The sequence below is a fragment of the Chrysemys picta genome, chromosome 7, assembly GCF_011386835.1.
Source record: "Chrysemys picta bellii isolate R12L10 chromosome 7, ASM1138683v2, whole genome shotgun sequence".
In the NCBI taxonomy this organism is placed as follows: Eukaryota; Metazoa; Chordata; order Testudines; family Emydidae; genus Chrysemys; species Chrysemys picta.
In genome coordinates this window covers 28,898,965-28,911,307 of record NC_088797.1, presented here as the reverse complement: position 1 = coordinate 28,911,307, position 12,343 = coordinate 28,898,965, and the positions used below count along the sequence as shown (strand labels likewise).

General features: G+C 46.1%; 1 protein-coding gene across 29 annotated transcripts in view; it reads right to left on the bottom strand.

Annotated features, from left to right (window-relative positions):
* WNK2 (WNK lysine deficient protein kinase 2) overlaps window positions 1-10,603 on the bottom strand; it is a 186,290-nt gene extending 175,687 nt beyond the window's left edge. For all 29 annotated transcript variants that reach the window (XM_065551049.1, XM_065551051.1, XM_065551060.1 and 26 more), the window contains exons 1-2: window positions 10,471-10,603; window positions 8,986-9,753 (exon numbers count right to left, since the gene is read on the bottom strand). In XM_065551049.1, the coding sequence (XP_065407121.1) occupies window positions 8,986-9,657 (672 nt within the window). In that variant the 5' untranslated portion in view covers window positions 9,658-9,753; window positions 10,471-10,603. The remainder of the gene's footprint in view (window positions 1-8,985; window positions 9,754-10,470) is intronic.
* Between the last annotated feature and the right edge of the window lie 1,740 nt (window positions 10,604-12,343).

The following is a 12,343-nucleotide window of genomic DNA, read 5'->3' as shown; positions in this document are numbered from 1 at the left end:
ACCTCTTTCAGAAAATAAAGTACAAATGCAAAACACAATTAAAATTGATTTTTTTTTAAACCAAGGTTTCTTGCTTGCTCCTTTAAATCACAACTTAAATTGCTTTGTAATCAACCCACCTTGCCCAAGGAGCAACAGGCAAGAGGTTTATTATGCCCCAAGCTCAGTCTCAGAGGTGGGTAGCAGCAGCATGAGATGGACAGGATTATTCTTCCTCTAACTCTGGAGGCCTCCAACCCATGTTGCAGCCACGTTTCATCCAGACTTTGGTAGAGGCCCCCAGAGATTAGGGGGTAGATAGGAAGGAAGCCACACTCACGCTTGTTTAACTCTAGTATTCTTTACAGAGCTCTATGCACAGCACTCCAAGCAGTGATGGGTCTGCAACTCTAGCTTCACTTTTACCTCCAAACTTAGTTATTAAACGGAAAACAAGATACTAACTCCGCATTCCTGAATGGACACTTCCAGTATTCCCCACACACCGACTGACTGAACCACTCACATTTCAGAACACTGAAGCTCACTCCTTCTGCGGGGCTGCCCAGCATCACAGCCCGCCTGACAGTCAAGCATTTGGCAGCTATGTCCATACTCCCACAGCCCAGCTCAGATATCACCCATCCACATTTCCCTGCAGTTCTGCTTTTTTGGATGCTAGAAGCTACTGGCACCTACCGAGCAGACAACCAGGCACCCTGCTCCTGCTGGTGCCAGCAAGGAGTAGTCCAGAGATGCCAATGGCAGCTGGAGAGAAAGGGGAAGGTGCCTGGAGAAGATGGTGACACCCTCTGCCCCTCTCCCAATACTAGCCTCAAGTTGCCTCTCACTGATCCCTGAAGGCCACTACACTAGGCTTTCCCCAACCCACAACCCCTGAGTGAGCAGTCAACTGCACCCCAGGAGCTCTACCGTTCCCTCCAGTAGCACCCAGGACCCTCTATTCCCACCAAATCATCCAGGAGTCCCTGCATTTACTGCCCCCCCCCCCATTCAGCAGCCTCATCTAGAGCTCCCTAACCTCCAGCTGTTCCAGTAGCTACTCATCCAGTTACTCCCCAGACTGACCCTCTCACCCCCTTTAAGTAGCTATCCTAGCCCAAGCTACCAAGATTTGTTCCCATGTCCCATCCTCACCACTGCTCAAGGAAGAGCATATTGACCATAAGCTTAAGGTCATATGCAGATTTGTAAATATGCAAAATAGCACATTAAATATTTGCATAAAAGTTTACATAGAGCAGAACAAGCCTTGCAGCTATGCTTTAGGCCTAAAAATATTTCTCTACCAACTATGGACAATATATGAGCAAAGGGGGCAGAGTTCATTGCAGACAAAAATTGTAGTAATTTTCACCCATTTTCCTCTTATCTATATTTCACCAGACTAAATCTCAGATACATCCACAGTGTATGTTTTTACTAGACAAATATATAGCTGTATGTAGGGGTGTTGTAACCACATCAGTCCCAGGATATTAGAAAGACAAGGAGGGTGAGGCAATATCTTTTATTGGACCAACTTCTGTTGGTGAGAGACAAGATTTCGAGCTACGCAGAGCTCTTCCTCGGGTCTGGGAAAGGTACTCCATGTCACAGCTAAATACAAGGTTGAACAGATAGTACATATTCTAAGGGACCATGCAAAGTGAAGTGGCCCCTTTATACCCTCGTGGTTGTAAGACAAAAAGGAGGGTTAGTGGGTTACAGATTGTTGTAATCAGCCATAAATCCAGAGTCTCTATTAAGCCCATGAATTTTAGCGTCTTGTTATGAAAGTTATGAATTTAAGTTTCCAGCTCAATCACACTCTCTATATATCTAGCTGTTTAAAATATATAAAATTATTTTTGCACTTGAAAATAGTAAGTCAAATTTAATTAAATTCTAAGTAAGTATCTGAGATTTGGCTCAGCTCTACTTGCTATGCGTTTCAATTTAAATGCTTCTCAAACCCAGCAAAGACAATCTAATGTATTGGTATTTTAATACCACATTTTTACCTAGCTTTCTAATGGCACTGACAGCTATACCAACATGTGAACACTTTATGCTGTACAGGTTCGACTGTTGTTTTCATATTAACATACTAAATAAAATTTAGACTTATTTCTTTCAAAAATCAAGTTCCATTAAATTAACTAACGATCAGAACTTAATAGAAACCACCCTTTCAAGAGTTCTCATGAAGTTCAGATAAAGCTAGTCTGGTTGAAAGTTATTGTAATGTTATTGAGAAAGTCTTAATACAGATTTAGAACCCCAAGATGCAGGTTTCCCTACCTTCCACCAAGAACATTTTCTAAACTAGTCCTGCTAATTCAGACTATGAAGTCATTTTAATTGATAGTATTTGCCTATTAAGTATCTACAGCCTTTTCCCCGAGTCAATAAATGAAATAGATGTCAGCCTTTATGAGCTGTACGAACACCAAGCTAATGCAACAATGAAAAACGATTCTATCCAGAATAGACAGTTGCACTTCAACCACCTTTCAGATAATGTAACAGTTTGTTGAGTTATATCTGTGGCTGCTCATTAATTGGAGATATCATAAACACACCTTCAACTATATACAAACAAGAATTACCTTGCAACTATTAAAGTTGCCCATTCAGTGACCTCCTCCCTTGAATAGGGCTCCTCACAAACACAAGATTCCACCCACATGATCACCTTGCAGGATCAAGGCCTTCGTTAGCATTTGGAAGACTAATTGGAACACTGACATTTCGTTGCATGTATTGAACTTTTTTCCTCTTACATTTTAATAATTCAAGAGTGGTCCCATTTAGCACCATGCTGAATATTTTCACTACTCAACATTAAATGTTTAATTAGATGAAAGATAAACCCTATGTCTTCCTTTCATTAAAAAGTAAGAAGCTGGTATTAATACATGATCATTCTTGTAGGTGATTTGTTCCATTTAAGTAATTTTCAGTTTCCAAATTGTAAGCTGAGCTTTAAAGACAAATATCACCCTTGGAAACAAAGATTAGCAAATGCACATGGATCCAGAGTTAATGCTTTGAATTAAAATCTTAAACCTAATCTCATGTGCAACAGTAGAATATTGAAAAACACAATATTAAAATCAGTTAGTCATCAGCTAACCTGGCATGAGTTTCTTATGCAAAGAATATATCAAAGGCATCTCCATAACCCCAGAGCTACATAAAGGAAGTGGGAAAGTGACCTCTAGCAAAGGATAGAACAAGAAGCAATGGGCTTAAACTGCAGCAAGGGAGGTTTAGGTTGGACATTAGGAAAAAGTTCCTAACTGTCAGGGTGGTTAAACACTGGAATAAATTGCCTAGGGAGGTTGTGGAATCTCCATCTCTGGAGATATTTAAGAGTAGGTTAGATAAATGTCTATCAGGGATGGTCTAGACAGTATTTGGTCCTGCCATGAGGGCAGGGGACTGAACTCGATGACCTCTCGAGGTCCCTTCCAGTCCTAGAATCTATGAATCTATGAGTACAAATGTATAAAAGAAAATCAACATTGTTGGTTCTCAAAATATTGCAACTTGTGCGTACAGTTCTTTAATTCAGACTAATAGCCTAAAAGGAAAGTCATGGCAACATGAATCACATGAGTTGCGTTTCTAATCAAAAAGAACAGGAGTACTTGTGGCACCTTAGAGACTAACAAATTTATTTGAGCATAAGCTTTCATGGGCTGCAGCCCACTTCTTCGGATTATGCTCAAATAAATTTGTTAGTCTCTAAGGTGCCACAAGTACTCCTGTTCTTTTTGCTGATACAGACTAACAGCTGCTACTCTGAAACATTTCTAATCAAGTCAATTATTTTAGTAAGGCATGTATCAGCCATTAGAATATATCCAATGCAGTCCAGACACATTGGTGAAGAGGGTTGGGCATTTGACTGGTCCAAAAAAAAATATAAATATATATATATATATATACACACACAAAATATTTTAAAGCACTAGTTTATTAGAACAGTGACATAAAAGAAAAAGACTTTATGCTCACCAATAGCCTTAGCCTTTGATAAATCCTAATGCCTAATTATAAAAAGCAGTGTACTTATCTGAATTATTTCAGCTCAGAAAATGCAACAACAAAATTATACGAGAAAGAATTATTACTTTTTAGCATTTAAACGTAAGTTATTCCAGACTGAACAGCTACAGAAAAATGAAATTAAAACACACAGCAACTATAAAAGAAGAAAGTCATTTTTAAATGCACTTATGATAATTAGGCCAACTCTTCAAGCAGCTTAATGCCTGCAAATCTCTTCTCTGTGTTGGGGGTGGAGGTTTAATGATTGAACCCTCTTCTCCCTCTCCCACTCCCTTCTGAATTAATTTCTGTATATTTGTCTAGTCAGTTTAGATTGTAAACTCTTTGGGGCTGGTACATTCTTTTATCTTGTTTAATATGCTTTGTAAACAGCCATGTACTTTGTATACCAGGCCAAATAAACATACATACAATGTTTGTTCTAGAGAATTCCAGCCAATCAAGATGTTCAACTTGCAATTCATTTATTTACCTTCCCCCCACCCCCACAAGTGGCATTAGCATGTAGTAAAGTGAGTGATCACAACATATAAGTAGGCTTGCTACAGATGGCACCATGATGCAACCAAAATGGTAGGTTGTTGACACCTACAGTAGGGGATTCTTGCAGGAATATTTGGTAGTCAACTGACATTATCTGACCGGCTTGCCAAGCCTGTTAGTGGACTTTTTTATATAGGTACAGGAGGTCTTCAAAAATGTAATTAAGAAGGGGGAGTCAAAATAAGATTTTGGCCTTGGACAACCATTTTAAGTTGGAGGGGGGTGCTTTAATAATGTTTACTGGTGATAAGGAGCCACTTCTCTGATCCTTTCATCTTTGAAAGAAGGACAAGCAAAGGATGTCCTCTTTCCCTACTAATTTTGCAACAGTGGCACAACAAACAAAAAAAGCTCTACATAGAAACCTCAGTGATCAGAATCAAAATAGGAACTGAAGAGCACTAGTGAGGACTACTCAGTGATGTAGGTCTGTACATGGCCCCCCCACCCCCAGAATTTTTCTACAAGTCCCAAAAAGGGACTTATATTTTCAAGCTCGTCGGCATGCATCTATCCAAAAAGAATGTTTAACCTGCATATTGGCAAACTGTAACATTCCTTGCTCATAAACTGAGATTATAGTTAGAAGGCACAGCATTTTGAAATATGGCTATTCTGAATTCTCAGTATACAGCTGCAATGTGCCACCAGTTAACTAGAGGAGGGCAAAAACAAGAACCTGAACCCTTTCAAACTTCAGCAAGCACACAAATACCATCACCAATACTTAAGTTCCAGGCTAGATTCAACATAGTAAAGAAGTCTATTTTCTAGTTAAGATTTGGCTAAAATCTTAATATCTTGCTCAGGCAAACTGAAACCCTAGTTTCAATTCAACTTTTAACCTGAACCTATCCAGGATTTCAATTCTACATCTTTAGCCCATCATTTCAATCATAGTTACACTACAAAATAAATATATAATTCGTTGGAGTTAAAGTTTACTTAAAAATCAACAACTTGAAAAACGTTTCCAGTGGTGTAGTATTAACAGAGATCTCAAAAATGGCTCACAAAGCTTTCATCTAGATTTAAAAACAAACAACCCATGATTGGACTGAAAAAAAGCTGAGCAAGGACAAAGGAGTGATGGCTGCTTGGAAACTCAATCTATGAGAAGATAAATTGAAATATATTAGGGGTACATGCTTGTGGGTCAGCCTTAGAAAAATCAAGTTAGAGACATGAAGAGTATCATTTACTGCATCACTTTGCCAAAGCAGAACTTTTCTCTTTCCTACTTTATCTTCATTGAAAGCTAATCAAGTTACATATAGCAGAGGTGTTCCATTGGCTCTCATTCTCTAAGCTTCATGTATAATTGTGATATGATCATACCTTTAAAAACCTTCCGGTATTTATGATTTTGACTGCATGTACTGTAACCAAGATTGAAGGAGTGCAACTGATCAGCATGGAAATGTGGGTATCTCACTGGGGAAAAAAGACAAGTACACGTGTGCATTTCCCCTAAAAGAAATCTACAGATGTAACATTCAAATTCAGCAATGTAAAAATTGCTTTCTGCGGTATGAAAATATCAAGATAGACATTTTATGTTTTCAACTGTAGGGTAATGATGGTTTTGTATCCTTGATGGTTGCCACTTGCAACTGACCATGTTTCTATAGAGAAGTAAAAACAGAACCAAGTATAATTGACCAGGTACATGTACAAATGTTCAAAATGTTGTAAATAAGCATGACTACTTAGAAATGTCGATCTTAGACATAAACTGCATGTAACTCAGGATTATAAATGTAATACATAACTCCATCAATGTATAATGCTAGCTATTTGCTTCTCTTACAAATAAAGGCTGAGAACATAGGCCTGACACTAAAAAAATATATTTAACAAAACCCTGCAGTCACCACTCAGTTACACTTCATTAAATCCAAAACTAGTTTCAAAAGTAACTTGAAAATCTGACATCTCCCGGAAGCTGACCCTTCTCCAACATTACCGTCAAATCTATACAACTAATTGACACTGATTTGTTAGACGTGGCAGCCAGAAATACCCTGATGAATTCTTATCACTTATCCTGTATTTGTCTAGTCCAAAAATTAGACCTCTCAATTATAGAAAGAAGTCTGTGGAGAAGGGTGAAACAATGTTTAGTGGCTCCATCAGATTTGAAATGAGCGGTACCTCTGGTTTATAATGGAAGGCAAAGTAATGATTACGTATCATTCTTCCAAAAAAGACATTTTGAGCTATACGGGTCATCGGGTTTTTAACCCTCTTAACACCTTCGCCACAAAGGAGCACATTCAAGATCTGCTACCCAAATAAAATGAGGGGTAAAAACAGACTAGTGAAATTTCACAGTGTAGCTTACTGTACCCAATTGTAAAGATTCATGGAGGATTTAGATTACCAGAAGATTACAATTTGTAAAGTATCTATTTTCTGACATAATGATCTTTCTAAGCAGCTATGGATAGTCAATCTATTATAGATTTAAATATTACTCTAATAAAGCAGAGTTAAAGCAAAGTTGACAGTAAAATGAATTCCAAACTGCTGTGACTGTTCTGTTGTGACAGAATTTGCACAACATAGGCCACAATAAGATGGTCAGATCTTGGCCTTTCATTATATCCAAACATTCACTTAAAGAGAACATCTAGAAAATATTTTTAAATTCACCTTTAGTTATTAGAATAAAAACTTCCACACGCTAATATTTTGCACCCTCCAACCTAACCCAAACCGGAATGACAAAGCTGGCTTGGGATGATGCTCTCTCTTTTCCTCCCAGCAGCATGCAGCTTGACAAATTCTCCAATTGTCAATTATGCAGCTTCTCCCCTGTTTCTTGTACAGTCTCCCACATGCTACGGGGACCTTTTCTATCTTGCCTTTTTTCCTACTTTTCTTGCTGCAAAATACCACAATACTGGCTCTGCAGCCCTTTAAAAAAATCCAGCAATACAAGTAAAGCTTTTATTTTACTGGCTCTTAACAGCAGAAATTCAAATGAAAAAAATTGAGATAAGAATGCCCTATACTTTTAATTAAACAATATGGGGTTGCAATGGATTACAAGATACCATACAATAAAATCAACCAAAGTGGCAAGGCTGTATGTCCACTCGTCTGCCTATCACAGGAGACAAAGTAGAGTTTACATTGATTTTCAGAATCAGGGCTTCCATTCTCTATCCTTTACTAATTGTACTTAGGCACTATTATAGCAGGAGGATTGATCCTGTATTCAGTGGGAGTTTTGGGTGCACAAGGAATGCAGGATTAGTGCCATGGCTTGATTTGAGGTACAGATGTCAGTGCCCCAGCAAAATCTATACAACACAACCTAGTTTAAGAGGTAGTCTAGAAAGAAGATCTCACTAAAAGAAAAAAACCTAAGGATCGAAAAAGTCACAACAGCTTAGGTCTCATGTCAATGTATATTATTAACCTAGGTGGAGTCAGGAAATAGATACCAAAAACTTCACCAAAAAAACCTGGGGTACATCATGTTGCAATTTGTATAACCCACATTGTCTGTGGTGCATATAAGTTAGTATGAAAAATATAAAGAATTACAGGAATAGTTAAAATAATGTAGTGTCTATGCCCAGAAACTGAAGAGTCTCAGGCCTTTAATTAGTTGTATTAATGTACTATTTCACCCTATAGGGCTCAAAGGCTTAAAAAAACAGAGATATACTGGGGGGGGGGGGGGGAGGGGAGGACTTCAGTTGCATTTGTTCTAAAAGACATCTGAATCCACAAATTTTTGACTTTGCTGAAAGACTAACTCAGATATGGCCAAAAATATATAAGCCATGTTTGATTAGAAAGTGCTTCCCAAGTTTCAATTCAGAATGAGTTTGTGACAGCTTAATAACCCTTTCAAAATAGGAGGTTTCAGTGGGAAGAGACCCAAGACCTCCAACCCCCCCATCCCTCCCCCCGGTTTAGATTTGTAAAGGAAGTAAATCTATTTTCTGCAATTGTATTTTAAGATCTTTTATGCATTTTAAGTTACAGCTAGACTCCTGCTAAATCAAGTTACGGATGTCTCAAGTGTCAGTTTGAGTGACATATAACTACCCCCTGAAGCCTCTTCTGACAATCTTTGGGCAGTCAAGGGAAGAACTCCTGACCTTCTCATCAGTCTCATCCTTAGTCCATTACATTGCCAGAAATTTCAATGATCAAGCCCAGTGCTCAGGGGGTTAAGGCAGGCAGGAGCCTACATAAGGTGGCAGATTCTGAGCCAATGAAAAACTCGTGCTATAGTTAGACGCAGGAGGATCAGCAGTGGGGACTCTAAAGGCTGCGTTTGCAGGTCAGTGGATGGCACAGGCTGTGTCCTTAGCTGCCAGGAGGGCTCAGAGCAGAGAGGTGGCCAGGACCAGCCCAACTTACCTGAAGTTCACACCAAGCGACCTCCACCCAGGTCTCTGTGTCCAGCCCCTTGTAGACAGTTTTGAAGGACCCCCTGCCGAGCTCGATGTCAAACTTCAGGAACCGGCCATCGGGGGAGGTGGAGACGGCTTTCATGTCAGCCTCCTCCTCGGGCTCCTCCTTCTTGGACTTGCTCTGGTCTTTGTCCGACGGCTCTTTCCTCTCCGCATCCCTGCCCGGCTCCTTCTGCTCCTCGGCCGCGGCCGGCACCCCGGGGGCGGCCCCTGCGGGCTCGGCTGCGGGCTCGGGTGCAGCGGGCTCGAGCTCGGCCTCCCCATGCCGCTCCTTAGCCCTCTCCGCAATGATCCTCCTGGTTTTGGAGAGCAGGACGATCCTGCGTGGCTCGGCCTCGGAGAGCTCGAGAGGAGGCTCCTCCTGGTCCGAGTCCACCACGCTCCTCCGCAGGAACCGCAGGTGGCCGGCTCTAGGCTCCCTGGCGCCGGGCCCGCGGGGAGGGGGGACAGGGGCCGGGCCCCTCTCCGGCACCGCAGCGGTCTCCATGCCCGCCCCGCTCCGGCTGCAGAGCCCACCGACGGCCGCGCTCCCGTCCGCTGGCGGGGGCCGGGCAGCAGCTGGAGACGCGCCGCCTCCCCCCCGCGGAGGTGCCGAGCTGGCAGCGCACCCAGTTTCCATTAGCGCTGAGGTTCCGGCTCCTGCCGCCGCCGCCGCTGTCCCCGGAGCGGGGAAGTCACCATGGTCCGTCCGCGTGCGGAGCCCCGGCCCGGTCACCTGCGGGGCAGAGCGCAGCTCACTGACGTACTCGCGGCCACCAGCGCCCCGAGCCCACGCCGCGAGCGCCGGCCCTGTACCCCGCCTCCGCGCTCCCCAGAGCCCTGCTGAGCCCGGCCCTGGGGAAACCTGCTCACCCCACGCGCGCACCCCCTTTCCCCCCTCAGCCTGCAGCCCCGCCCTCCCAGCCGGCTGGCCCCTTTCCGCAGCCACGCTGCCCCTCCTCCTTCTCGCCTAGGTCTCCACGCGCACTGCAACCCCCCACGAGGCTCCCCTCGCGCCCCCCCCCACGGACTTGCCCCCTTTCCCTCCCCCGCCCGCTGTGGCTCGCTCATCAGCGATGCTGCAGGCAGAGAGCTCCTCGCCGCAAAGCCATATTGGGACTCCACAGAGCGAGAGGGTGATGGGCTGGAGCAGAGGCCAATACCGCCGAACCAGCCCACAGAGGCCGCGACTGCCGCAGCAGTCGGAGCGAGGGGGTTCGGGCCGTTAATCCTTCGCCTTGGCGGCGGGGGACATGCACGGCACAAGCACCGCATCTGCAGCGGGGGGAGGGGGACATCAAACAGGAGGCGGCGGCTGTTGCCTGCAAGCTGGGTCCGCACGTTCCCGGCGTGCCGAATGCGCCAGCCGGGTGCAGGTGCCCCAGCTGCACAATGGAGCTGCTGCCTCACCTGCGGGGCCCAACCCCCCCTCGCTGCACAGCCGGCTGCTCACCTTCCAAGGGGGGGCCGCCCCTCCTCGCAGCCATGGAAAGGGACCGGGCGCGCCCGGCCGCAGGGCTCCGGCTCCAGTAGCCTTGCACCGCCGCCGCCCCCTCTTCGCAGCCCGGGCGCTGCAGCCCTCGCCTCCCTGCTGCCTCGAGCCTCCACCTGCCCAGCGCAGCCTGGGGCCGGCTCCCCCTGATCCCCGCTAACAATCACTGGAGAGTTACGGAGCCGCCCTAGCAGCCTACGCCCCCTCCACTCCTGAGCGGCTGCAGTAGCAGGCACTTTCCCTCTGCAGGCGGCCGCCCCCAGCCCGGCCGCCCGGCGCTTTTGTCAATGGACCTCGCTCTCTGCTGAGCGGCCCGAGCTCCGGGCGCCTCCGCCAGCCAATGAGGAGAGCCGGGGGCGTGGGTCGCCGGCTAGACCCGCCTCGGGGAACAATGAGCGGGCTCGCGTCTACCCAGCCCCAGCCGGCTTCACCCCGGGCTCCTGGGGCGGCCGCGAGCAGCACGTGTCCAGCGCCCTCACCTCCCCACCCGTGGAGAAGCGACGCCCAGGGAAGCTGCGGCCCTGCCCGGCGCCCTTATCCCGAGCGTGGGGGGAGCGGACGTCGGGCGTTCAGGGGCAGGGAGGATCAGATTGGGGGTGGGACACTGAGGAGCAGGTGGGGGGCCTAAAGGAATAGATCGGAGGTAAGGGATGGAGGATTAACTTGGGGGGGTGCCGGAGCAGGCTGGGGTGCCCAAGGGGGCGAGGGAGCAGGTGGAAGAGGGGAGTAGGCTCGAGGGAGAAGCCGATCAAAGCATATTCAAGACAGCAGCCTACTCCTAGAGGTAGTTGGGACTTGCTGCAGCGCGTGCACAGCATGATGCTCCCAACCAGCGACTCTCCGCCTCTAGGGACAATTAATTTTTTCTCTCTTGCCTGAGCCTGTTAGGTGTAAGTCTCAAACCACTTGCAGCTTCCCCCTCTCTTAAAAAACCCAACCAACCACCAAAGAATCGGCTGGTGAACTGCTGTCCCCGGTATGAAATAATCAGCATAATGGAAATAAAAGAGGCTGTAGTGCAAGGGAGGGTGGAAGAACAGATGAGCACTTTTGTTACATTGCACTGCAGTGTGTGTGGATGACTGTAGAATTACAAACACACCTGCAGCCTAGATGGGTGGCTTCCCCCTCTCGCTGGAAGAGTAGCAATTATTTTTATTTAGATGGCGTAGGGATGAGGACCCCAGTCACTAGACTATGACTCCACAGTGGCAAGCCTGTATAAACACAAAGAAATGGGCCCTATATCCAGAGCCAGCCTTTGGGTATGGCAAATCGTGGTAACTGTTCCAGGGCCCATGCTTCAGTGTGTGTTGTGCAGGGGGTGCTAGGCCAGCTCAGGGGGAGTGGGGTTAGGGGTGCCTGGGGGGCCAGGCCAGCCCAAGGGCTGGGGTTAGGGGGCCAGACCAGCCCAGGTGGCTAGCAGAGGGCCTGACACCAGCAGCAGAGGTCAGGCCCACACTGAGCGACAGGAAGCGCGTGTTGTATTTCTTTTGCGGCCTTGGGCTCAGCCTCCAGCAACGGCAGCAGTGACCCCAGCCCACTTGCCCGCCACCACACCAGCCACCAGCATCCCACTGTGGCCAGAACACGCCAGTGCCAGGCTCACACCATCCATTGCCCTTCTGCCCCAGAGTCCTCCCATTTCTGGGACCCCCCAGCACAGGGGCCACCCTGTGACTCTACATTGTCTCTCACCCCCCAGCACTGGTGTCCCTCCCCACACCAGATTTCATCTGTATAAAAAATGTTAAGGGGGGCCCATACAGGCTGATTTGTCCCGGGCCCTGCACTCTGGTGTATAATTGAGACACAGAGACCATAACACCCCTCC